At 43.8% G+C, this 27,205-nt stretch overlaps 1 protein-coding gene across 2 annotated transcripts in view; it reads right to left on the reverse strand.

Moving 5' to 3' along the window:
- Dgcr8 (DGCR8 microprocessor complex subunit) overlaps positions 1 to 9,567 on the reverse strand; it is a 33,353-nt gene extending 23,786 nt beyond the window's left edge. For both annotated transcript variants that reach the window (XM_085684291.2, XM_085684290.2), the window contains exons 1-5: positions 9,432 to 9,567; positions 3,800 to 4,799; positions 3,195 to 3,354; positions 751 to 893; positions 341 to 623 (exon numbers count right to left, since the gene is read on the reverse strand). In XM_085684291.2, the coding sequence (XP_085540417.1) occupies positions 341 to 623; positions 751 to 893; positions 3,195 to 3,354; positions 3,800 to 4,519 (1,306 nt within the window). In that variant the 5' untranslated portion in view covers positions 4,520 to 4,799; positions 9,432 to 9,567. The remainder of the gene's footprint in view (positions 1 to 340; positions 624 to 750; positions 894 to 3,194; positions 3,355 to 3,799; positions 4,800 to 9,431) is intronic.
- Between the last annotated feature and the right edge of the window lie 17,638 nt (positions 9,568 to 27,205).

Consider the following 27,205-nt stretch of genomic DNA (forward strand, 5'->3'; position numbering starts at 1 on the left):
CAGTTCCTTGGTGCTGAATTTATGACTGTGGGCTCCTTCTATATCCATCAGAAAAACAATGTCACAGGAGCACACTGTACTAAAAGAGCAAGACTTATTCAGGAGGTCATATTGAAAGACTAGTTGGCATTGCCATAATCGTCTCTATTGAAGTTTTTGGCAGTCAGGCCCTGCAGAGCTCAGGCCTGCTCTTGAAAGCAAGGGAGAGGGCCTGTCTGGCATGTAAACTCTAAATGCAAAGGTCCCTTCTCAGATACAACCAAGAACTAGAATGCACAACACACAATAAGAGTGAAAATGCAGGTAGCAATGAGGCAAGAAAATTCTTCAGAACACTTACCAACCGATTCATCTTTGCAAACCTCAACTTTAGCTTTCACTTGTCCCAAGGCTCCAGGGGCTGCCTCAGCCCCCAGTGGGTCCTTCTCATCCTGGGACCCCAAGTCTCCACCCATGGAGTCAGGCTCTTCCAAAGGGAAATCCAACTCTGCAGATCGACCCAGGGGCTTGGCAGGTGACACCTCCCCACTGGGTGTGAGATCACAGTTTTGCTCCCGTTCCTCATTATCCTTCATTTTCTTATAATGTAGACAGGGGATACTGCTTAGAGGAGGATCATGTTTCTGTCGATAGTGAAATTGAAACAGGGCTTATCAGGACAACTTTTGAGTCTGTTTGACTATACTACAACACATGCAGTTAAGCACTGAGAACTGACAAGCCTAAATACATGACAGGGGATTTCCCTACCCGTATGCTTCCCGTTCCCAAGAAGTAGGGTCTGGACCAGGTGACCACTCGAGACTCTCTGTGCAGGTATACAGGAACTCCAGAGTTATGAAAAGTCATGATCCATCCATCAGGCAGTGGTTCTGTAGGTGGACGGCCACGACCTGCACAACACGTAAAAACATCTTACAATCCCTATATTGTTATACAATGCCTCTTAAACATGTTTTTGTATAGGTCTTGCCAAGTTTCTATCTGCTTGATGGGCCCCAATTTCACCTCTAGGATAGTATGTGGAGCAAGGTGAGAAGTTCTATATGGATAACCAATGTACAAGAAGCTCCAAATAGTCCCCAGTCTAGCTTTTGCCTCCACACCTCGAAAACACTGGATACTTGATTTCTCCTACTTGCTGAGCCATGGTAAACAGGTACCTGAGGAATGGAGTAACCTTTAATCTGCAAATGTGTCAGTCAGTCACTCTTCCTGGTGACCAGACACAAGCTATTAAATAACACTGCCTTACTACCATATGCCAAGCCCTGGGTTTGATTCCACAGCACTATCTTAAAAAAAATACAAGCTTGCTGCTTTTGCAAAGGATCCAAGTTTGATGCCCAGCACTCACATGGTGGCTCACACCATCTGCAACTCACAGTTCTAAGGGATTTGATGCCCTATTCTTGCTTCCATGATGCCACATATATACAGGCAGGCAAATAAATACACGAGATTAAATAAGTTGTTAACATAAAGAAAACAACTGGGCATGGTGGTATATGCCTCTAAACCCAGTACTTGGGAGACAAAGGCAGGTGGATCTCTGAATGTTAGAGACCAGCCTTGAAACCAGCCTACTTAGTTTCAAGACAGCTATGGTTACAATAGAGACTGTTGAGAGAGAGTGAGAGAGAGAAAGAGAGAGAAAGAGAGAACCCCCACAAAACCATTTCTATGTTGCTTTTAAGGCACTGCTTCCAACCCTTTCTTTGCTTTACTGACAAGCTTTAAAAAAAGTACTAGACTTGTTTTCAACTTAGCTCTCTTCAATAACAAAACTAATATAAAATAATACAAATATACTAAGGACTTAACTAAAACAAGTGTTCTTCAGGTATCGGGAGCAATTTGATATCTAGAAACTAAAGAAAATATATAAATGAAGCCTGAATAATAGATATGATTTTAAAAAGGTGCCACTGACTCTTAAGAAGGGCAGGAGCACCACTGGACTACGCTCTGACCCCAAGGCTCGACACCCGTCACCATCAGAGTATGGACCCGGAGGGAAACTTGCAGGTCAGAAGTGTACCCACATGTACTTCTTCCAGGAACTTGATCAAAGGAGCTACTGCACACAAACCTTGGGCTAATTCAGGAGAAGAAGCAAACAGAACATGGACCCAAGCACAATTTAAGGCAGGTTCATCCCTCTACATATCTGTGACAGCAGGCTGTCACAGCCCACCAAACTGTCTGAAGAGCTTCGTATTATGCTCCTGACTCAACCTTTCCCAGGCAGATAAACAAGCCAGGGTTACTGCTACCTTGTGGGAAGTGTAAATTGAGACTCCTGAAACCACGAGAAGAGCACAAAAGCCAACCTTCTAGCAACAAACACCAAGGTGAGGATCACCTGACCCATCCTTCCAAGAGCTACAGCCAAAGCTGGTCTGAAACTGCCAATCGTCCACTGTTCAGCTACTACCAACATGTACAGCAATACTTGGTACCTAACCTTGCAGACTCTCTCATCTCAGCAGCTCAAGGGAAACCTCTCCAGGAGTTTCAATTATGTGTCTGAGTCCCATGAGCCTTTTAATGTCCCCAACTGATCCTAACATCCTTACCAGAATAAGTGCTACCAAGCCAAGTTCACACAGAAGCTCATGTGACTTGTCCTACACGCTCCCTGTACTGGCAAAAGACAGAGCCTGATACACAACTGTGGGCATTCAACCACTGCTCTCCCATTGTCACCAGATGCAGGGATAAGTGTCACTCTGTACACCTCCCAAACACTTCTACTTCTATTGACAGAGCACCTGCCCTGCGCCATGCTGCAGCCCAGAACTTATGCAACACCTGATTCTGGTGTTTTCTTGACTCCAGCAACAGAACCAAAACTTGGATGGCAACTATAACCTCCCAACTCACGAAAACCTACCTCTGACCTTGGTTTCCATATTTGTAGACTACTGGTCTTTCATCCTAGCATGCATTAATGCACCCCATTCAAGGATCCTCTCTGTGGCTTCCACGAAATTTATCAAGATCTGAGTCTGGGTTGTAGGTATGAGTGAATATTTATGTCCAATTTGTTTTCTTTTCCCATAACTATTCTATACTTAAATCTGTGTCTCTACCCAGACTGATGCATTGCACAGGAGAACTTCCAAAATATTCTTGGGAAGAAAACCTTTCTGGGGCCTTGAAGCATCAGGATTTGTGGCTAGCTCACTCACTCTTGAGTACTGTTTTAATCTTGGTCATCATTGGCTGCACACTTGTCTCTCCATCAGATGGATGATCACTGTCTCCGCCATATTTTTCCTCCATCCGTCTCTTTTTGGGAGCACAAAGACCTTCTTCTAGCAAAGCATCCACATCATTGTCAAAGTCATCCTGCAAAACAAGGTTTTCAGATACTACAGGCCTCCATGCTTCTGTACCAAGGACAAGTTTCGTTCGCATGAGTGAAGTAATACTCAGAGAGACCCTCAATGGGGGCTGGGTATGCCCTGATGGCATTTGATCATCTGAAAAACAAACAGGATGAAATGACGAAGTGAAACCAAGACACCTGGTCCAAGAGCACACCCAGCCAAAGAGGCTTTTCAGCAGCACCTACTGGCTCAGGTTGGAAAAAGACACGGCCCAATGTTAGGCAAACTTTCCACTAAGAAACTTTAGATATATTAACTCCTTACATCCTTTTCTTTTCCACATTAATGCTATTTGATCTCATATGGAGTTTTGTTTTGAGTTCCCTGCTTTCAAAAGACAAAGCCACTTCCAAACCTCTTTGGGTTTTGCTCAGAGCCCTCCAGAGAACAGGTCACCAACATACCTCATAGGAGAAATTCAAGGCCTCTTCATCCACTCTGTCTCTTTGAACGATTGCTTTAGCCGTGAACCCGCCTGTTCCTTCTTCATCTAGCTCCAAATTGTCAGTAAAATCTTCTAACTCATCGAGCACTGCGTACTCCACTCTCTTTTCCTGATCCAGCTCATTTTCCTCATCCTTCTTATCTGCACTCTCACCCCCTAGGCCTACCCCATTACCAACACTCCCGCCAAAGGGACAAGCATGCACGTCCCCACTGACAGGACTAAGGAGCAGGCTACATTCAGCCCGAGTGCTGCGTTCTACTCCTGTGTACAGCACCTTCCTGTCCTTACTCCTACAGCTCTCAGTAAAGCTCACACTAATCTTTACATCCTTAAGCAACTTAAGGTCAGGGGAGAACTTCCGGACTGCGGGTGCGTGCCGGGCAGTGCGCGGGCTGTGGCCACTACAGTTCGGGTCTATGAGGAGGCGGCCCTTAGAGAAGGATCCTTTGGAGAGAAGAGAAGCTCCGTAGAAGTTGAAAGGGTCCTCGGCAGGAGGTTCGGACTGTCCATCACCACCAGAGCCAACGTCCATTACCTCTGCATCACTGGACGTTTGCAGGGGAGGTGGTGGAGACTGTTCATGGGGCAGCACTTGAAAGGGGCAAGCTCGGTTCTCCATCATCGCTTCTCCTGCGGGCTCACGCGGGAGAGGAGAGGGACTCTCATATGTCTCCATATTATGAGCAGTTAAGACTATTTTAAAACACCAGAGTTTTAAACCACCTTACATAAATCTATACTGCTAACATGCACAAGTCCGTCGAGACCCGGTGGCGTCCTGCCCGCGCTGCACACACTGGCGGCTTAGTCAAGCTGGCCACATTGCTCTTTTCATTAATGTAGACAGCTTTTAGAACCACTGCCTCAATTATTGGAAATCACAATGCACTCAGCTTAAAAGATTGACGTCTAAGTGAGTCTATCTTCATGCCAAAGTGGCACCTTTCTTCTTCCACCTGCAAAGAAATTTAAAAATATCGTCACAAAATGACAGAACCCTTCCACTTCTCTGGTACCAAGTTAAAAGTCAAATGTTATCTATGAAGTAAAGGGCCAAGATTATTGCCTTTAAGAAAGACTTTTAGACATCAGGAAAAAAAAAACCTTACTAGTTTTCTTCAGAACCTAAATTTTAAGCCCTAAATTAAGTATTTTACCAATTATTCACTTTAATCCCTATTTCAGAGGCACAAAAATATAGTCTCATATCTCAAAAAGGATGAAGACTAAAATAAAAAGCTAAACTTTCCTACAGTACTCCTATAACTCAGTCTAGTGGATAAGCAAGCATGCAGCAGGAGGTCACCATTTCAGGAACACACACAGAGTGCATGGCCTCCATCACGCTATTAATCCACTCACCTTCAAGGGCTGGGTCAGTCAGAGGGTGAGCGAGACCCTCAGCTCAACTCTGTGGCACTAGGGACCTCAGAGATATAGCCAGGCACTCTGCTACCCAGGGACCCCCTCTCCTGGGCCCACAACGTGGCACGTGGACAGGACAGTGATGCAGCGTGCTGAGGTCACCAGGAGTGGCAGCATAGATCCATTCCCAGTAGAGGAAGGGAGTCTGTTGGGAAGGGAGCCTACTAATATTGGGAGTAGGCAGGATAACACAGGAGAAAGCTAGAATCAATGCAGAAAGGGTCCTGGGTGCCACCGGGAGTCTAGCTGCAAGTTGAGAATAGTGAGCTACCAAGAGGGAAGCAACTCTCCTTATAGAGAAGACTCACAGCTATACCAGGTATAGGTGTCTGCACCAGGTGTTGGGACAGTTCTCCAAAACAAAGATGTAGAAGCAGCTCTGGAAACAATAAGAAAGTATCACAGGAATTGTCTATGCTTGTAGACCCTATAGGGTAGAAAGGAGAAAAAAGGAGGTGAAGAAAAAGGCTTAAGCCTCTGCAGACACACACTGGTACCTAGGAAGAAGCCCAGAGAGAAGAATAGAGGATGCTGCAGGCAGTCCTATCTCACAAGTACTCAGGCCACACAACTCTGGAGCTCTGAAGAGGTCTGGTGGAGACAACCACACGAACTGGGAGCAAAGCACCAAAACCACAAGAGGGAAATAGCAGAGGGAAGGACATAATCCTAGGAAGCTCTGCTACAGAGAATGTGTAAAAAGAGGGACAACACAACAGAAAAGGCAGGTCAGAGGCTAGCCACAAAAACCCAGAGGTTCACAGAAAGGCTATGGGCAGAAACACATGCACACACACACACACCCACACACACCCACACACAAGCAAACACTCAGGAGCGCACACACACATGCACACTCCTACATCATGCACAGAAACATGCACATGCCATGCACACTGGTGCAGGTACAGTTAAACACACACTACCATGCCCATGGGTGATAGCTTGGTTGCATCTACATAACTCTTATATTTGGTTGCATCTACATAACCCATATTCTTAAAATCCTAGAGAAGACAAGAGTCAGAAGACAACATCTATATAAGCAGCTTACAGTGAAGGGATTAAGTGGGGTGGTTATGCCTTACTGAAGGTAAGAGGCTTGTTTAGGTTAAATTAATCCATTTAAATATTCACTTACGTCTACTCGTGCTAACACTAGAAGAGACAAGGAATCCATGGCCTGGACATAGCTGGTAGGTCAAACTACTATCACTTTATTTACTACAACCTCTGATAGCCTAACAGTTTTTAATTCAATGGGAACTGAACAAACTACCTCTCTAAAGGTGTTCCCATCAAAGGAGCTTAGAAATGACTGAGAAGAGCAGCAACCACTAAGGAGCCAGAAGGGAACCAAAGGGGCAAAGCCAGTTTCCCGGCAACCAAGGACCACTGCAGAGGACAGACAGGTCAGCACACTTGACCTTGAATAAGACCAGGACAGAGCCTGGTAGGTATGCAGCGACCACAAGAAATCAAATCTGTGCTTTCTCAGCTAGAATATGCTGATGGGAAGAAGACTCAAGTAGGCAGGGGTTGGAGACAAAGAGTGGGACAGGATGGGCAAGTATGCTACATGTTAAAAGTTAAAGAAGTCAGTGTAAAACTACAAAATAAAAACAATAAATGGAGACATTAGTGTTAAGGGGGATAGGAGTTTAAAAGAGATACACAGCACAGGTGGGACCCTGAGGCCCTGAAAAGGGTAAGTACACGTCTTGCAGGAGCAGGAAAATGTCTAGCTCTTGAGCTCAGCAGTGGACAATCCTAGATAAGTTTCTGACTTTTCCCTCTGTAAGCTTACTCAATTCATTAATCAACTATTTGCTGAATGCCTTCCACAAGGCATACATCATTTATATGTTAAGCACAAGGCAGACAAAACACTTGTCCTACAAAGCTTACATATCAGTGGGGGAGAAAGATACTAACAAGAAAAGTATCTATGATGTCACATGCTAACAAACATTCTAGCTAAAACAAAGCAAGGGGGAAAAGCTGGGGAGCAGGAAGCAGTTTCTAAAAGACTACACAGGCTCTACAGCCAGTATCCACTTAAAGATGAAACAGAGAGCCAGGTGGTACCAAGGGTGAAAGGAGGCCACTGTAGAAGACACCTAGGGGAAAAGCAAAGACCCAGGGACAAAGACATGGTATGATCAAGCTAGGATAGTATGTGAGGGGAAGTGAAAGCAAGCCAGGAGAGCACGTCTTCAATTTTTATCTTTTTTATCTTGTGAAACAGGATACTGCACAGAAGGGTATCACAAAACAGTGGTATCAGTGATCCATGGGTAGTAATGGCAGTCAATCCTCACACAGGCCCTAATCTAAGGACTTCCTACAACTCACCCAGCACTGTGACAGAAAGGTTAAACAAATGTTCAAGGTCACAGAGCTAGGAAGTGGTAGAGCTGCTTTGCCACCCAAACAAGCAGGCCTGAGTCTGTACTACCTCAGTTATACAACATCTTGCAATTTAAATTCCTCACCGGGCAGTGGTGGTGCACACATTTAATCCCAGCACTCAGGGAGGCAGAGAGGCAGGCGGGATCTCTGTGAGTTCAAGGACAGCCTGGTCTGGAGTTCCAGGACAGTCAGGGCTACAGAGAGAAACCCTGTCTGGAGCGAGGAGGGAGGGTTCCTCTGTGTCCAGAAAAAGTACTAAGAGGGTGATAATGGGAATCAAATTAGAAAAGGGGGAAGAATTAAAAGGCTCACCAGGTAGCGTGAACCAGGACTTTAAGTTGCAGTTTCTGAGAAACAACAGTCTGCTGTTGGAAACAGGTGGTAAGGCTTGCTGAGAAAGGCATGAAGGCCTAAGAGAGGCACCAAGGTGACTTTAGACAGCCCAGAAGGATTGTTCTGGCATGGACTGTGATGAGAGCTTGGCTTGGATCAAACTACTTGGTGTCAAAGCAATCCATGACAAAGTGAAAAGAACAACTAGCAGCAGGAGGTTAGCGATCAGAAAGGAGATCCACGTTGGAGATGGAGATTTGGAAGATGTCAAGGAAAGTTGATGTGAAAACTAGAAGAGATCACATGGGAGGGAAATGATGACAACAGAAGGCCAAAGCTGGACAAACCAGTCAAAATCATACTTCCTACAAGGTAAAATTGCAACAACCACTGTGGAGTGCCTGCTCCCCTGGCCATGCAGAGTTCAAAGGGTAGCCCTTCCTGCCCTCCAGCCTCACTGTTCTTCAGCTGATTGAACCTGTGGATGCAGCTCTTGCTTTGTCAACTGGACTGGAAGCAAGCAGCTTACCCAACACATCTGGACAACTCCTACTTGCTGGACCGGCATGGATATAGCGGTGGTGACCAATGCTACAGCTGCAGCCTCCTGACCAATCCAAAGGCAGTATGACCTCATCCATTCCTTTGTCACCCTGCAAATCCTCTTATTTGAACTTACAGGCCACACTTATTAGACCAGCCATTTACTTACTCCCTTTGGATAGTGGTGGCTTACATTGAGGACTGAGCCATTTTCAAGACTGGGAGTCCTGTTTAAGCCAGGAGACAGTGGGCCTCTCCTAGTGATTGGCTGCCAAAAGTCAACAACCCTAGATAGGACATCTCTGCATCCGGCAACGGAGTACATGCAAGCATGCAAGATGGCAAACCAAATTCCTATCATGTAGCAACCCAAGTCCACTGCATGATATTACTTGACAGGTATCGCTGTCAACAGGTTGCCACTTCCCATTTATTCTACCACGCTCATTGTTACTGTAAAACCACATCCTGAAAAACTACACGACCACTTCATCCACGGGCAATTTGGAAGAGACTTGGGCGGTTTGTCGGCTTTTCCAAGCAGCCAAAACAGGCAAGAGTTCAGGGCGAGAGGTGTCCCTGCCCACACGTCTCCCGCCAGAAGGCAAGGCGAGGCGATGGCTTCGGGCCCACCAGTCGAGGGGCTTCGTTACCAGGCCGACAGCACCCTACGTCCACGACGCCTGGGCTCCGGGCCCGGCCGCCGCTGCACAAAGGCCGCGAGTCCGCATGGCCCAGCCCGCCTCGCGCGCTGCGCCCCGCCCCGAGCCCCGGCCTGCGGCCTCGCCCGGGAGGGGAGGAGGAAGGGAAGGGCGCAGCCTCTCCAGGCCGCAGCGCCCGCTGCTCGCGGGGCGCCCCTCGCGCCCCGCACCTACCTGTGGCGCCCGCGACCTGCCCGAGCCGCCCGCAGCCCGACCACAGACGGCTGACCCTCACCGCCCCGGCGCCGCCGCAACCCGCCAAGGCCCTCGCAAGCTCTCGGCTCTTGAGACCAGCTGCCGCGCGGGCGAGCGGAGGGCGGGCCTTATCGGCGCGCGACCAATCCCAGCGCACGGCCGCCGCGCATTGGGGGAGCCGGGAGCGGGCTGAGGAGGCCGCCAATCGGCGGTGCGAGGCGCGAGCGGCCCAATTGCGAGGCGCGATGGCGGACGCGTGGGCGGGACCAGGCGCCAGCCTTGAGGAGCTAACGATTGTGGCCCGGGCGGGGCTGGGTGCGCGGAGGGCTGCGGCCGCGGGGAGCGCCGGGAGAGAGGTGCGCGGGGGCTGCCGGGAGCCGGGGAGCGCGGGAGTGCGAGGAACGGTGGGAGCGTTTCTGTGAGCCGGCCTCTGATGACAACCGTCCCCATTACTAAACTGGACCACCCATCCCAGAAAGTCATCGTACAAGATGCGCGGTGCTGAGGGTAGAAAAGGAGTTTCACTTGCAGCGTCACCACACCGGGAAGGACAAAGGTCTCATAACTAAATCTGTTCGTTGTGCGTCCTAACATCCTTGGTGTCAAAAAGGGGAGACAGAAACCAGTGTGGGGATTCCTTAAGAGTGGTCCGGACCCTTTTGGTTCGGCGTGAACCGTAGTTTGGTCTTGCAGAGCTGTGTTAGTGCCAAGGACCAAGAAAGGGTGATTTTGAGCCTTAACCTAAGATTTTCTTCCAGTCTGTTCTGACACCCGAGGGAGCAGTATGTAAGACTTAGGGAAACGCTTTAGGGCGGAAATGAAGTAGATGGACTCAGAAACAAAATGAAGTTAACCAGGTCCGTTCCTGAGCATTCCAAATCCCTCCTGTCAAGTCATTACTCCACTGCTATTGACCAGGGACTAAATTGGGGCTAAATTGAAGTAATACTATCCAGAACCTCGAAAAAAATAAAAAAGGAGAAAAGAACAAGTCACCTTTAGGTTCTCATTTCCATCAATAAATATAGAAAAAGTGATGCAAGACTGTCTTTTGTGGGGCAAACATTTGAATAATTGCTGCTGGACATGAAAATCATATGGGTGCTAAAAACAAGGCTAAAAAGTGACAAGTTGCTTTTGGTTCTAGAGACGGAACCCAGTGTCTCACCCACACCGAGCTATGGTAAAAGCACTGAGCTATATGCCTCCTGTTTGGGAGACTGTGTGTGTATTTTAACACAGTTCTAATGCTTCTCCCCAAAATTCTTAGCAATTGCAAGTGGTAAAGCAATAGCTTTACAGTGGAAAAGCATGGAAGACTCCACTTTAAGAAAGGCCACCAACTGTAGGGGCACTGAGGTGCTTGTGCTCACAGATGTACACCAAGGGTACCAGGGTAATTAGCATACGTGTTTCCTTCAAGGAAGGGGATGTGTCTGTTGTCCACTCAGAGCTGGGAGAAGATGTACATTCTAGCCTGGTGACCTTTGCGCTAGAGATCACATCAGACCCTCCCCCAGACCCTTATAAGCTTGTTTTTCTTGCTCAATCTACAGAACCTACAGAACCTAAGGTGTCACATGTACTTTACAAAGAGTTTAGCTGTAGTCACTTCCAATCTTTATTATGCTTACTTTGTTCCTCAGATTTATGTACGCTGTATTGCACACGCAGGATTGAGTTATCACTGTAAGTGTTGGAGCTTGGATGGACAGGGATCCTGGCATCAGGAGCCAAGGAATACCACAAAAGTCATTGTGAGCCTAGCTTAGAGCTCCTCTCCAGGGAAGGGTTGTCCCAATGCAAGTGTAATGACTGCTCCAGCAAAGAGAGGGTTTCCCCAGCAAAGTTGTTACAGTTCTGCTCCAGAGAAGTATTATAGCTCTGCGTAGATTCAGCGAAGTGTTTGCCCCACTGGGAGAAAGTTTCCCTAGCAAAAGTATTACAGTTCTGCTCCACTCTGGTGAAAGCTGTTACAGCAGGTAGGTCTCTGCTCTAGCCAGATTGTCACACAGCACAATAAACCTCGCAATTTATTAGAAAGGAAAAATCCAGGAGGGTGGCTGACTGCCTCTGCAGCTTTGTCACCAAGCCTCAATTCCTGGGTCACAGCAACCTTTAGCATTGAAGGCACAGCGGTGCAGATTGCCATCCTGGGAGGCTCCATGAGCGGTGTGGGCCTGGGAAGCTGAAGAACTTGGCTTGCGCTGTGTCTGAAGGCTGTACCATGTTATCTCAAGCTTAACAGAAAGGTCTTCACCTAGGATTTTACCAATGGATTCCAATTCTATGAATTAGCACCCCCGCACTCCCCATACCCGTTTTCCACCCCAGGCTAAAAAAAAAAAAAAACCAAAAACTTATTCTCCCCTCTCCCCTGCTCCATTTATACCAAAGAAATCATAGGTGAGCCTCCTCTCCCATATTAAACGCTCAAGAGGAATTTTCCAGAACTCAGTGCCACGCACACCATATGTATGCAGAGGGCCCAGGTTCTACCAGTCCACTGTAGGGACTCAGATACAGAAGGTGGGTAGTTAGCTAGCCTGCTGACTACAAATTTATCCCTACACACTCCAGTCCCTCAATTCAATTACTAATTTGGCAGGAAAGAGGTCATGGTTCATTTCTTTTTAATTAAAAGAAAGGTTACCTCAGTTTTCACTCCTTAGACATGAATGTAGCTACCTTTTTGTATGTCATTATTTTTATTGAGTTAGAGTATACATGGTGTGATAAGAGTATGGCTTTGCCATGTGATTTTCAAATGGGGGGAAGGTTACTATGAGCATGCACCTTATGTTTTAATTTACGCTATAGATGATTTTTTAATCCCTAATCTCAAGCTTTTGCCCTGCATGTACTAAAGTATTTATTTCATCTATTAAATTACTATGTTTCTCAGAAAAAAGTGAGAAGCAGCAACAAACTGGACAGAATACAGAGCTTACATGGGGTTTCTGGGGTGGGACTTTCCAAGGTGGCTTGGGATTGGTGAGTTTTTGTGGCCTGATTCTGGGGCAAGCTTAGGGATTGGTGGAGTTTTGTGCTTAGGGATTGGTGGGAATTCAAGTCCTTGTCCCTGGTCTTGGGGTCAAGTCAAAGACAGGGTGTTTTTCCTTGGCCCTTTTTACCCTACAATCACCACAAAAGTTTTCATCAGACTCCTGAAGTTTGAACCAAGACCATCTACTTAGTTGTATTGAACTGAACTACGTTTGTCACTTGGCTGACAATGGAGGTCGCGGAGACCTCCCCTGTTAAGTCTCAAATCCTGGACAAATGACTGAGGTGCCTATATAACATATCAAAGGACCTGGCTGCCAGGTTCTTCCAGCATCCCTCAGTCCCTACTTGTTACAAGATATGTCTGACATACCCCACCCTGAACTCTCCAGGCCTGGGGCTGGGCTACCCATCTCCCAGAGGCTCTTCCCTATGTGATCCAAACGTTTTGGTTACCTACCTTTTGTACCTTTGGACTCCTGGCTGCTACGCCTGGTTCCTGCTCTCCTCTCTCTCTTCCTCTCCTCCTTTCCTCACATGGCCCCGCTCAGTCTGGTCATGTCCACTCTGGAATCCCCCAGATGTCCCCACCTCTAGCTCTGCTCTCCCTTTTATCAATAATAAACCTTCTCCTCCACCATATTCAGGAGCAGTCATGTCCTTTCCTTTCCCTTTGATTTCTTTTTTCATTCACTACCCCCAACCTGCAAGTCCAAATTTACCCTCTCATTAGGTGCACTGAGGCCAGCAAAATGGCTCAATAGGTAAAGGCACTTCCAGACAGGCCTTACAACCTGAGTTTGAACTCCCAAACCCTTACAGTGGAGGAGGTAAACAGACTCACACGTTGTCCTTTGAACTCCAAATGGGTGCCACAACATGCTTGCCCCTCCCCAACAATATAACAAATGTAAAAACTGTTATTAAAAAAAAAAGTTGATTTGAAGCTGGGCAATGGTAGTACATGCCTTTAATCCCAGCACTTGGAAGATAGTGTCAGGTAGATCTCTGTGAGTTCAAGGCCAGCCTGGGCTGCAAAGAGAAACCCTGTCTCAAAACAAACAACAAAACAAGATGTATTGGAATACCTCTCACAGGATCATACTTGCCTACAACTGAGGAGTATGTATCCCTGAAACACAGTTGAATGGCCAAGAAAGAAGCAGAAAATCTCACAAAAGCAGAAATATCCCACCAAGTTTAAGACCAGCCTGGTCTACATAGTGAGTGTCAAGACTATCGTGAGACCCCATATCAAAACAAACATTATTATACCACAACAGAAGCAAGAGAGAAAAGCACAAATCATTGCATATATTGAGTGTCTCCTGAAAGGCACATAGGTTCACTTGTAGATATTTCTGGCCCAAAAATCAAAACCTGAATGAAGAAAGCTTCAGATAAACACAAAATCATGACCATTCAGTAAGATTACCAGACCAGAAATGGGATTCTAGCTCAGAAAAGGAACATAGTGGGACAGTTGATAAAATTCAGATTGCACCAGGTTTTTTTCTTGTGGGCCACCAACCAACTCCAAAATCATGACATGGAGACTTCTAATTAATTTTGGATACTCAACCTTAGCTTAGTTCCTTTTTGGTTAGCTCCTTTAACTTAAATTAACCGGTTTCTCCTTATGTACATTTTGCCTCCGGACCTTTTACTTTTCTTACTTTCTTGCTGTTTCTGTGTCTGGCTGGTTGGCATCTGCCTGGCTTCTTGCCCAAAGTGTGTACCTTATTCTCTCCATCTTTTCTCCTTCTTCCTCTTTCTTCTTGCTTAGATTTCTGTTCCTATTATTCTCTCTCCATCAGCCCTACCTATTCTTTCTCCTGCCTAGCTATTGACCATTCAGCTCTTTATTTGACCAATCAGGTGCCTTAGGCAGGCAAGGTGAAACATAAACATACTTTTAAAAAAAGATTTATTTATTATGCATATAGTATTCTCAGTACTTTTCCTGCATGTCTGCCTGCAGGCCAGAAGAAGGCACCAGATCTCATTACAGATGGTTGTGAGCCACCATGTGGTTGCTGGGAATTGAACTCAGGACCTTTGGAAGAGCAGGAAGTGTTCTTAACCTCTTGAGCCATCTCTCCAGCCCCCATAAACACACTTTTACATAGTTAAAGTAATATTCTGCAGCATAAGCAAATGTATGCCTAGTTAAAATAATATTCCACAACATCAATGATTAGCTGTCTGATATGTAACCCCTGAGAATGGGTCGTTTGACCCAAAGAGACTCCACTTGGCTGAACTTGTCCCTTGTCCAGGCTCACTTGCATTCTTTCTTGTAAGTTCCAGTCTTAGCAAAGAACCCATCTGTGATGGTCCATAGTGCCTATGAACTTGACAAGCTCCAGGACAATGTTCTTAACCTGTGAGTCGTGACTGTTTCAGGGGTTGAACAACCCTTTCACAGGAGTCTCATATCAGCTATTCTGTAGATCAGATCTTTACATTATTATTCATAATAGTAGCAAAAGTATAGTTATGAAGTAGCAATGAGAATAACTTTATGATGGGGGTCACCACAGCATGAGAAACTGTATTAAAGGGCCGTGGCATTAGGAAGACTGAAAACCATTGCTCTAGAATCACCTAAGAAACAAACCTCGGGCATGCCTGTGAGGGATTATCTAGGTTAGGTTAGTTCCTGGTCATGTGTATCAGGGATAATTTTGACTGTGTTTATTGTTGTTGAAGAGCCACAGCACCATTTGTTTACTTATTTAGTGTTGGTGGTTTTGTGTTTGTTGTTTTGAAGCAGGGCTTCTCTGTGTAACAACTCTGGCTGTCCTGGAACTCACTCGGTAGACCAATCTGGCTTCAAAACTCAGAGATCCGTCTGCCTCTGCCTGAGTGCTAGGACTAAAGGTGTGTGCCACCACAACCAGCTAGTAAGTTATCTTTTATTCCCTTTCAGATAAAAACTGTGGGGTTTTGGGGGGGTATTGTTGTTGTTGTTGTTGGTGGTGGTGGTGGTGTGTGTGTGTGTGTGTGTGTGTGTGTGTGTGTGTGTGTGCCATTTTAGTGCTTAAATGTGGGACCTCCAGGAATGACCCATATTTCGCCAGAGGTGTTAGGTACCAGCATGGGCCCCTGAACCTGACAGTCCTGTGTTGCTTCCTTAATTGGATATTAGTGAGCTCTTAATAGGACTCAAACTTCTTTTGGCTTTGTCAGTGGTCCATTTCTTTGTTTATTCTAAGCCGGTTGCTTAGATCCTGTCTTTTTGTCATTTCCGAGCTTTTGTTTTATTTTTGTTTTCAGTACATTTGTTAATTTGCTACTGTTCAATCTTTTTTCTCCTGAGCTCTACCAATACGGTATTCTGAGTTTTTCTTTAATGGTTCCTTATTGTAACTGTGTTGCTTTTAGGTTAGGAGTTCTATGATCATAAAGATTTCAACAATATCAGGCACTTCTTTCTTCATCCCACCAGGGCAGAGAAAGTACCAAGGGAAACAGCCCTGATGACTAATCACTTCATAAGAAATGACAAAGTGTACCCCATTTCTGGGTTAGAAGGAAATTTACTGCCTTAGCAGGGAAGACACAAATAAGGGTTGACCACTGAATGAAATGAGAATATGACTGCTCCTAGCTGGGTATGCTTGATGAGGTTTTTATTATAGATATGAGGGAGAGTACAGAGCAGAGAGAGAAAGTAATAGACTAAGGATGGCCAGTAGACTAAGAGGAGAGCAAGGTAACCAAGAGAGAGGGGGGCCAGAGAGAGGTGACCAGAAGAAGAGAGGGTGCCAGGAGAGGTAGGAGAGGAAAGAAGGGGCCAGGAAAGAGGTGGCCAGGAGAGAGAAGGTCCAGAGAGAAAGAGAGAGGAGGCCGAGAGAGAAAGAGCCAGGAGAGAGGGGACAAGGAGAAAGTCAAGAGAGGAAAGGGCAAAGAGTTCATGGTTGAAATGGTAGACCTTTTTTGTTGTTATTGTTTTGTTTTTGAGACAGGGTTTGTTTGTGTAGCCTTGGTTGTTTAGACATTGTACACCAAGCTGCCCTTGAACTCACAGAGGTCAGCCTCCCTCTGTCTCCCAAGTACTGGGATTAAAAGTGTACCCACTACTTCTGTGATATTTCTTTCCTGATCATCAGAGTGCAGGGCTAAACCATTAGAGGCCAGGCTGTGATGACTCACACCTTTAATCCAAGCACTTGGGATTCCACACCTTTAATCTCATCACTAGGGAGGTAGAGATAGTAAAGATAATGGCTAGGCTGAGAGAGGAATATAAGGCAGGAGGAGATAGAAGCTCAATGCAGCCTAAGGTTTGGTGGAGACAGATGCAGTCTGAGAACAGGATCGCTCCTTAGGTCTGAGCATAGGTAGAGGAAAAAGGTTTCTCTAGTGGCTTGTGCTCTGCTTCTCTGATCTTCAGCATTAACCCTGATATCTGACTCTGGGTTTTAATATTAATACCAATTAGAATTTGTGCTGCTTCTCATACCCAATGGCTTCACAAAGAAGCTCTTTACCAATGGCTTTACAGCCACTGGCATAGGCTGAGGCTACACGCAGCCAGAGTCACTGCCCTGCCGGCTAAATTTTCCTTTTTTTTTTTCTAATGGGCTTTCCTTGGGCCCCCTTCTCAGGCTGCTGCCAAACTAGGTAGCTGCCTTGAAATCTGGTCAGGCTTTTACTGTTCTATGCAGTGGAAATAAGCTTCGCATCTTCATAATCATTGGCTACAGATTTGGTGAGAAAATTGGGAATTCTTTTATTTATTTATTTTGGTTTTGCAAGACAGGGTTTCTCTGTAGCTTTGGGACCTGTCCTGGAACTAGCACTTGTAGACCAGGCTGGCATCGAACCCACAGAGATCTGCCTGCCTCTGCATCCCAAGTGCTGGGATTAAGAGTGTGTGCCACCACTGACCAGCAAATTGGGAATTCTTAAAGGAAGGAATTAGTTAAAAGGGAGAGGTTTTTTTTCCCCAAAGTTAAAAACTGGAGACATTGGCAGACCAGGATTGAGTCAACGACCTGTCTCAGAGTCTGGGATCTCCAACGGAACCGGAGTGGGACTGAACCAGTTACCTAAGACACAGAGAGAACAAGCTCCACCAGGAGCAGAAGCGAGGAGCAAACCCAGTCCCAGGACACAGGCAGATCAAGATTGAGCCAGCGACCAGATCCAGAGTCAGTGATCTCCACTACAACAGGTCCAACTCCAAGCCAGGAACTTCTGCAGGAGGAGATTCAGACCAGGATTTATAGAGACAGATCAAAGCCAGCAGCCTAGGCCAAAGTAGACCTGAGACAGCAAACTCCAAGGTAGGAGACCAAAGCATAGTAGCACTGAGCTATCTCCAGGAACAGAAATAACCAACAGGGTAACTAGAATGTGACACTGACTGTACCATGAGGAACAACCATCTGAGCTTAGGTTTCACTGGCACCTAGAAGATTATTCAACAGAATCTCAGACAGCCCCAACCACACCTGTTAGAAGAAAAGATGAGAAGAAAAGGTAAGATCACATGCTACACCACAAAGAGCAACACAATACCAGTAAAACCTAAAGACCAAAGAAAGCAAGACCTGAGCAACCAAATGTAGATGAACCAGAAGAAAATGATCTAAAAAAATAACCTCAAGAGAATGCTTGAAATTCTTAAAGATGAAATGAGAAATTACCTTAAAGAAATGGAGGAAAAAACAAAAAATTGGAAGATATCAGCAAATCACTTAAAGAAAACCAAGGAAAAGAACTCAAATATATAAAAGAAACTATTCAGGACTTGAAAACTGAGATAGAAAAAAATAAACACAAGCCAAAGGGATTATAGAAACAGAAATCATGAGAAAAAGATCAGGAATGACAAATGCAAGCATGAACAACAGAATACAAGAAATGGAAGAGAGAATGTTAAGCGTTGAAGATACAATAGAGGAAATAGACTCATCAGTTAAAGAAAACATTATATCTAACAAAAGCTTAACCCCAAATATCCATGAAATATGGGACACCATAAAAAGACCAAACCTTAGAATAATAGGTATAGAAGGAGAAGAAGTTCAACTCAAAGGCACAGAAAATTTATTTAACAAAATCATAGAAGAAAACTTTCCCTACCTAAAGAAAGATATGCCTATGAAGATACAAGAAACTTACAGAACACCAAATAGACTGGGTCCAAAATAAAAAAGTCCTCTTGCCATATAATAATCAAAACACTAAACATACATAGTAAAGGAAGAATATTAAGAGCTGCAAAGAAAAAGGCCAAGTAACATATAAAGGTAGACGTATCAGAATTACATCTGACTTCTCTGTGGAGACAATGAAAGCCAGAAGATCATGGTCAAGCATAATGCAGATATTAAGAGACCACAGATGCCAGCCCAGACTACTATACCCAGGAAAATTGTCGATCACCATAGAAGGACAAAACAAGATATTCCATGATAAATCTAGGTTTCACCAGTACCTAGCCACAAACCTAGCCCTACAAAAAAATACTAGAAGGAAAACTCCAACCCAAGGAAGATGACTACACCAACAAAAACACACACAATTGATGATCTCATTACAGCAAATCCTGAAGAAGAAGAAAAATGCACAAATTAACATCACCAACGATGAAAACTAAATTAACAGGAGATAGCAACCACTGGTCATTAATATCCCTTAGTGTAAATGGACTCAACTCACCTATAAAAAGACACAGGCTAACAGATTGGATACAAAAACAGAATCCATCCCTCTTCTGCGTACAAGAAATGCATCTCAACCTCAAAGACAGACATTGTCTCGGATTGGGTTAAAAGGTTGGGAAAAAATATATCAATCAAGTGGACCTAAGAAACAAGCAGGTATAGCTATCCTAATATCTAACAAAATAGACTTCAAGCTAAAATCAGTCAAAAGAGACAAAGAAGAACATTATTAGTCACAGGAAAAATCCATCAAGAGGAAATTTCAATACTGAACATCTATGCCCGAAATACAAAGGTACCCTCATATGTCAAAGAAACACTTCTAAAGCTTAAATCATATATTAAACCCCACATACTAATAGTGGGAGACCTCAACACTCCCCTTTCACCATTGGACAGATCAATCAGACAAAAAATGAACAGAGAAATAAGAGCACTAACAGATGTTATGACTCAAATGGACTTAACAGACATCTATAGAATATTCCATCCAAACAGAAAGGAATATACCTTCTTCTCGGCACGTCATGGAACATTCTCAAAAATTGACCACATACTCGGTAACAAAACAAACCTCAACAAATACAAAAAAATTGGAATAACCCAATGTACCTTATCAGATCACCATGCTTTAAAACTAGAAGTCAACAGCAATACTAATTCCAGAAAACTCATAAACACATGGAAATTAAATAATGCTCACCTGAATCAATGGGTCAAGGAAGAAATAAGGGGGGAAATTAATGAGTTCCTAAAATTCAATGAAAATGACCACACAACATACCCAAATTTAAGGGACACAATGAAAGCAGTGTTAAGAGACAAGTTCATAGCACTAAATGCCTACATAAAGAAGCTGGGAAAAATCCCACACTAGAGAATTAACGTTTGAAAACTTTAGGACAAAAAGAAGCAAACTCACCTAAGAGAACTAGATGGCAAGAAATAATCAAATTGAGAGCTGAAATCACCAAAATAGAAACAAAGAAAACAATACAAAGAATCAATGAGACAAACAGTTGGTTCTTCAAGAAAATCAATAAAATAGACAAACCTTTATCCAAACTAACCAAAATGCAGAGAGAGAATATCCAAATTAACAAAATCAGAAATGAAAAGGGGGAAATACAGAGGATCGTCAGGTCATTTTGAAAACCTGTACTCTACAAAATTGGAAAACGTAAAGGAAATGAACAACTTTCTGGATAAATATCACTTACCAAAATTAAATCAAGACAAGATAAGCAAATTAAAGAGACCTATCACTGCTGAAGAAATGGAAACAGAAGTCATCAAAAGTCTCCCAACCAAAAAAAGCCCAGGACCAGATAGGTTGAGCTCAGAATTCTACAAGACTTTCAAAGAAGAACTAATACCAATACTCTTCAAATTGGTCCACACAATAGAAACAGAGGGAACATTGCCAAACTCTATTTATTTACTTATTTATTTATTTATAAAGTACAATATTCTGTCTGTGTGTATGCCTGCAGGCCAGAAGAGGGCACCAGACCCCATTACAGATGGTTGTGAGCCACCATGTGGTTGCTGGGAATTGAACTCAGGACCTTTGGAAGAGCAGGCAATGCTCTTAACCTCTGAGCCATCTCTCCAGCCTTGCCAAACTCATTTTATGAGGCTACAATTACCCTGGTACCCAAACCACAGAAAGACAATACTAAGAAAGAGATTTACAGACCAATCTCACTCATGAACATTAATGCAAAAATACTAAATAAAATACTAGCAAATCGAATCCAAGAACACATCAGAACCATCATCCACCATGACCAAGTCGGCTTCATCCCACAGATGCAGGGATGGTTCTACATATGAAAATCTGTCAACGTAATCCACCATACAAACAAACTGAAAAATGAAAAACCACATGATCATCTCATTAGATGCCAAAAAAGCATTTGGCAAAATACAACCCTTCATGATAAAGTGCCACGGACCGGCTCAGGGGAGCCACTCAGACCGTGGGGGAACAGGACGAAGGCTCAGGAGTAATCAGGATACAGCGAGGAAATGACAGACAGTCACTCTCAATGTGATTGAGGAATGCTGCTGCAACTTTATTCTTTCAGTGTGAGGCTTTTATATTTTTACAAACAAAGAACTTGGCAAAGGCATACATAATCCGATTATAAAATAGAAAAGATCAGCACAAAACAGTTTTACAAAGAGAATCTTTGAAGATGCTTTGGCATGAGTACAAGGACTTTTGCTCCTTCACATTCTGTAAAGTCAGCCTTTTTTCTTGTTTTTAGAGAGGCCACTGTTCTTGAGTTAGGCCATCTTTATCAGCTTACACCAGGTGGCTGGCTGGGTTAAGCTAAGTGACCTTGTGTGCCTGGGTGGGAAAGAAGAAGGCTACTATCTTCCTGGGAAAACTTTATGCTAGAAAATTTTAAAGACATGATCTCAAACTTGTCTGAAACTCATCTCATACCATTAATCTCAACTCCCTTCCCTTCCCGACTCTCAGGGTCAGATGTTGTAATTAGCCTAGGTTTTCTGGCCATAAGGAAGGCTGCATAGGCCTCCTGTTAAATCACACGTATTTCCCAGGTAAATGCCTAATATTGTTTTCCTGTAGAAGGCTTCTAAGGTTTTTCCTAGTAAAATTAACTCCTTTTGTTCCACATCATCAAGGAATTATCCTAATGATGACCCTGCCAATTCCCAGAACTGGCTACTTCTTTTAAGGCTTTAATGAATGGTGGGGCAGAGCTCAAAAATGTCCTCAGCAGTCTTGTTCATATCCGCAACTGCCTGGAATAGTCTGATCTGTTAGCAATATGCAGGAATCACAAAGAACACACAGACAAGGGAAAAGACATGCATATATGGCTCCAAGGACAGCGAAGTGAGTCAGTACAAATGGCGACTAAGGTGGCATTACACCACAACTGATTGCCAAGGGACCACCTGGAACACAGCTCTGAGAAGCACAGATCCCAATCCTCCAGCAACACCTGCCTGCCCAGTCAGCATTTCTGCTACACTGGCGTGACAGCCGTGGATGTAGCAATAAAGGTCTTGGAGAGAGCAGGGATACAAGGAACATAACTAAACATAATTAAGGCAATATACAGCAAGCCAAAAGCCAACATCAAACTAAATGGAGAGAAATTCCCAGCGATTCCACTGAAATCAGGAACAAGACAAGGTTGTCCATTCTCTCCATTCCTATTCAATATAGTTCTTGAGGTCCTAGCTAGAGCAATAAGACACCAAAGGTAGATCAAGGGGATACAAATTGGAAAAGAAGAAGTCAAACTCTCACTTTTTGCTGATGATATGATAGTTTACATAAGTGATCCCCAAAATTCTACCAAGGAACTTCTACAACTCATAAACATTTTCAGCAATGTATCAGGATACAAGATTAACTCAAAAAAAATCAGTAGCCCTCCTGTACACAGATAATGAAAGGGCTGGGGAAGAAATCAGAATATCAATACCCTTCACAATAGCCACAAATAGCATAAAATATCTAGGAATAACTCTAACTAAACAAGTGAAAGACTTGCATGTCAAGAAATTTAAATCTTTGAAGAAAGAAATTGAAGACACCAGAAAGTAGAAAGACATCCCATGCTCTTGGATAAGCAGAATTAATATAGTAAAAATGGCAATCTTACCGAAAGTAATCTACAGATTCAATGCAATGCCCAGCAAAATCCCAGCAAAATTCTTCAAAGACCTTGAAAGAATGGTACTCAACTTCATTTGGAAAAGCAAAAAACCAAGGATAGCCAAAACAATCCTATGCAATAAAAGAACTTCTGGAGGCATCACAATCCCTGACTTCAAACTCTACAACAGAGCCACAGTACTGAAAACAGCCTGGTATTGGCATAAGAACAGACAGGAGGACCAATGGAACAGAAGACCCGACTATCAATCCACACGTCTTCGAACACCTGATTTTTGATAAAGAAACAAAAAATATCAAATGGAAAAAGGAAAGCATATTTAACAAGTGGTACTGGCATAACTGGATATCAACATGTAGAAAAATGAAAATAGACCCATATCTTTCACCATGCACAAAACTCAAATCCAAATGGATCAAAGACCTCAACATAAAGTCAGCTACACTGAACCTTGTAGAAAAGAAAGTGGGAAGTACACTTGAACGCATTGGCAGAGGGAACCACTTCCTAAATAGAACCCCAGCAGCACAGACACTGAGAGAAACAATTAATAAATGGGACCTCCTAAAACGGAAAAGCTTCTGTAAAGCAAAGGACATGGTCAATAAGACAAAACGACAGCCTTCCTACATAATGGGAAAAGATTTTCACTAACCCCACATCAGACAGAGGTCTATTCTCCAAAATATACAAAGAACTCAAGAAATTGGACACCAAAAGATCACATAATCCAATTTTAAAAAATGAAGTACAGACTTAAACAGAGAACACTCAATAGAGGAAGCTAAAATGGCTGAAAGAAACTTAAGGAAATGTTCAGCATCCTTAGTCATCAGAGAAATGCAAATCAAAACAACTCTGAGGGGGCTGGAGAGATGGCTCAGCGGTTAAGAGCACTGACTGCTCTTCCAGAGGACCCGGGTTCAATTCCCAGCACCCACATGGCAGCTCACAACTGTCTGAAAACCCAGTTCCGGGGGATCTGACACCTTCACACCAATGCACATAAAATAAAGTTAAATAAACCATAAAAAATATTTAAAAAAACCAACTCTGAGATTCCATCTTACACCTGTAAGAATGGCCAAGAACAAAAACACTAATGACTTCTTATGCTGGAGAGGTTGTGGGGGAAAGGGAACACCTTTGCATTGCTGGTGGGAATGCAAGCTGATACAACCCCTTTGGATGTCAGTGTGGCGATTTCTCAGAAAATTAGGGAACAACCTTCCTCAAGACCCAGTAATACCACTTTTGGGTATATATCCAAAGGATGCTCAATTGTGCCACAAGGACATGTGCTCAACTATGTTCATAGCAGCTTTCTTGTAGCTAGAACCTGGAAACAGCCTAAATGCCCCTTGATCGAAGAATGAATAAGGCAAATGTGGTACATTTACACAACAGAGTACTATACAGCAGAAAAAAAAATCTTAAATTTTGCAGGAAAATGGTTGGAGCTAGAAAACATTATTTTGAGTGAGGTAACCCAGACACAGAAAGACAATTATCACATGTACTCACTCATATGTGGTTTTTAAACATAAAGCAAAGAAATCCAGCCTACAAACCACAATCCTAGAGACCTCAGACAACAATGCAGACCCAACCCTGAGCTTGGGGCTCTCTGATTATTCCAATATGCTTAACAGATGAAGAGACCAAGTTTGCGAACTTGTCTAAAAAAAGGCTCTTTGCTTTTACATATGGGATTGGTCTCCCTGTTGGTTTTGGGGGGACTTCGCAGATCTGGGCATAACAGTGTTATGACTTTAGCAGTTCAGTTTAACATAGTAACCAGTGGAGTTCTCATGAGCTGCTCATCTGGCTCTGGTAAAGCACTGACTACTTCCATCGTCACAAGCTCAAAGTTGAAAATTTCCTTTGGTTGTTTTCTAAGTATAGAAGAAAGGGTGCTTGTTTGTTTGTTTTTAAAATTTATTTATTTATTAAAAATTTCCACCTCTTCTCCTCCTCCCATTTCCCTCCCACTTCCCCCACTCCCCGTCCCTCTCCAGTCCTAAGAGCAGTCAGGGTTCCCTATCCTGTGGGAAGTCCAAGGTCCTCCCCCTCCATTCAGGTCTAAGAAGATGAGCATACAAACAGACTAGGCTCCCACAAAGCCTGTCCATGCAATAGAATCAAAACCCAGTGCCATTGTTCTTGGCTTCTCAGTCAGCCCTCATTGTCAGCCACATTCAGAGAGTCCGGTTTGATCACATGCTCCATCTGTCCCAGTCCAGCTGGCCTTAGTGAGCTCCCATTAGATTAGTCTCACCGTCTTAGTGGGTGGATGCACTCACGGTCCTGACTTCCTTGCTCATCTTCTCCCTCCTTCTGCTCCTCATTTGAACCTTGGAAGCTCAGTCCAGTGCTCCAATGTGGGTCTCTGTCTCTATCTCCATACATCACCAGATGAAGGTTCTATGGTGATATGCAAGATATTCATCAGAGTGGCTATAGGATAAGGCCAGTTCAGGCACCCTCTCCTCTGCTGCCCAAGGAACAAGCTGGGGACATCTCCTTGGACACCTGGAAACCCCTCCAGAGTCAAGTCTCTTGCCAACCCTAAAATGGCTCCCTTAATTAAGATATCTACTTCCCTGCTCCCATATCCACCCTTCCTCCATCCCAACCATCCCATTCCCCCAAGTTCTCCCCAATTCTCCCCTTCCCCCTTCTCTCTCCCCATCCTCTCTTACCCCCACCCTATCCCCACCCCCAAGCTCCCAACTTTTGCTTGGCAATCTTGTCTACTTCCAATATCCAGAAGGATAACTATATGTTTTTCTTTGGGTTCACCTTCTTATTTAGCTTCTCTAGGATTAAGAATTATAGGCTCAATGTCCTTTATTTATGGCTAGAATCCACTTTATGAGTGAGTACATACCATATCCATCTTTTTGGGTCTGGCTTATCTCACTCAGTAAAGTGTTTTCTATTTCCATCCATTTGCATGCAAAATTCAAGATGTCATTGTTTTTTAAACCACTGAGTAGAACTCTTGAAGTGTATATGTGCCACACCTTCTTTATCCATTCTTCTGTTGAGGGGCACCTAGGTTGTTTCCAGGTTCTGACTATTACAAATAGTGCTGCTATGGACATAGTTGAATAAATGCTTTTGTAGTATGATTGGGCATCTCTTGGGTATATTCCCAAGAGTGGAATTGCTGGGTCCTGAGGTAGGTTGACTCCCAGTTTCCTGAGAAACCGCCACACTGATTTCCGAAGTGACTGCACAAGTTTGCATTCCCACCAACAATGGATGAGTGTTCCCATTACTCCACATCCTCTCCAGCAAAGGCTATCATTGGTGTTTTTGATTTTAGCTATTCTGACAGGTGTAAGATGGTATCTCAAAGTTGTTTTGATTTGCATTTCCCGGATCGCTAAGGAGGTTGAGCATGACCTTAAGTGTCTTTGGGCCATTTGAACTTCTATTGAGAATTCTCTGTTCAGTTCAGTACCCCATTTTTAAAATTGGATTAATTAGAGTTTTAATGTCTAGTTTCTTGAGCTCTGTATATATTTTGGAGATCAGACCTTTGTCTGATGTGGGGTTGGTGAAGATCTTCCAATCAGTAGACTGCCTTTTTGTCTTAATGACAGTGTCCTTTGCTTTACAGAAGCTTCTCAGTTTCAGGAGGTCCCATTTATTCATTGTTGCTTTTATTGTCTGTGCTACTGGGGTTCCACATAGGAAGTGATCTCCTGTGCCCATGTGTTGTAGACTACTTCCCACTTTCTCTTCTATCAGGTTCAGTGTGGTCAGATTAATATTGAGGTCTTTAATTCATTTGGACTTGAGTTTTGTGCATGGTGATAGATATGGATCTATTTTCATTCTTCTACAGGTTGACATCCAGTTTATGCCAGCACCATTTGTTAAAGATGCTTGCTTTCTTCCATTGTTTAATTTTAGCTTCTTTGTCGAAAATCAGGTGTTCATAGGTTTGTGGATTAATATCTGGGTCTTCGATTCGATTCCATTGGTCAACATCTCTGTTTTTGTGCCAATACAAAGCTGTTTTCACTACTGTAACTCTGTAATAGAGTTTGAAGTCAGAGATGGTAATGACTCTGAAAGTACTTTTATTTTATAGAATTGTTTTGACTATCCTGGGTTTTTTGTTTTTCCATATAAAGTTGATTATTGTTCTCTCAAGGTCTGTGAAGACTTTTCTTGGGATTTTGATGAGGATTGCATTGAATCTATAGATTGCTTTTGATAGAATTGCTATTTTTACTATGTTGATCCTCCCAATCCAAGAGCATGGGAGATCCTTCTATTTTCTGGTATCCTCTTCAATTTCTTTCTTCAAAGACTTAAAGTTCTTGTCAAATAGATCTTTCACTTCCTTGGTTAGAGTTACCCCAAGATACTTTATGCTATTTGTGGC

This window comes from Myodes glareolus, chromosome 2, assembly GCF_982192425.1.
Source record: "Myodes glareolus chromosome 2, mMyoGla1.1, whole genome shotgun sequence".
Classification (NCBI taxonomy): domain Eukaryota; kingdom Metazoa; phylum Chordata; class Mammalia; order Rodentia; family Cricetidae; genus Myodes; species Myodes glareolus.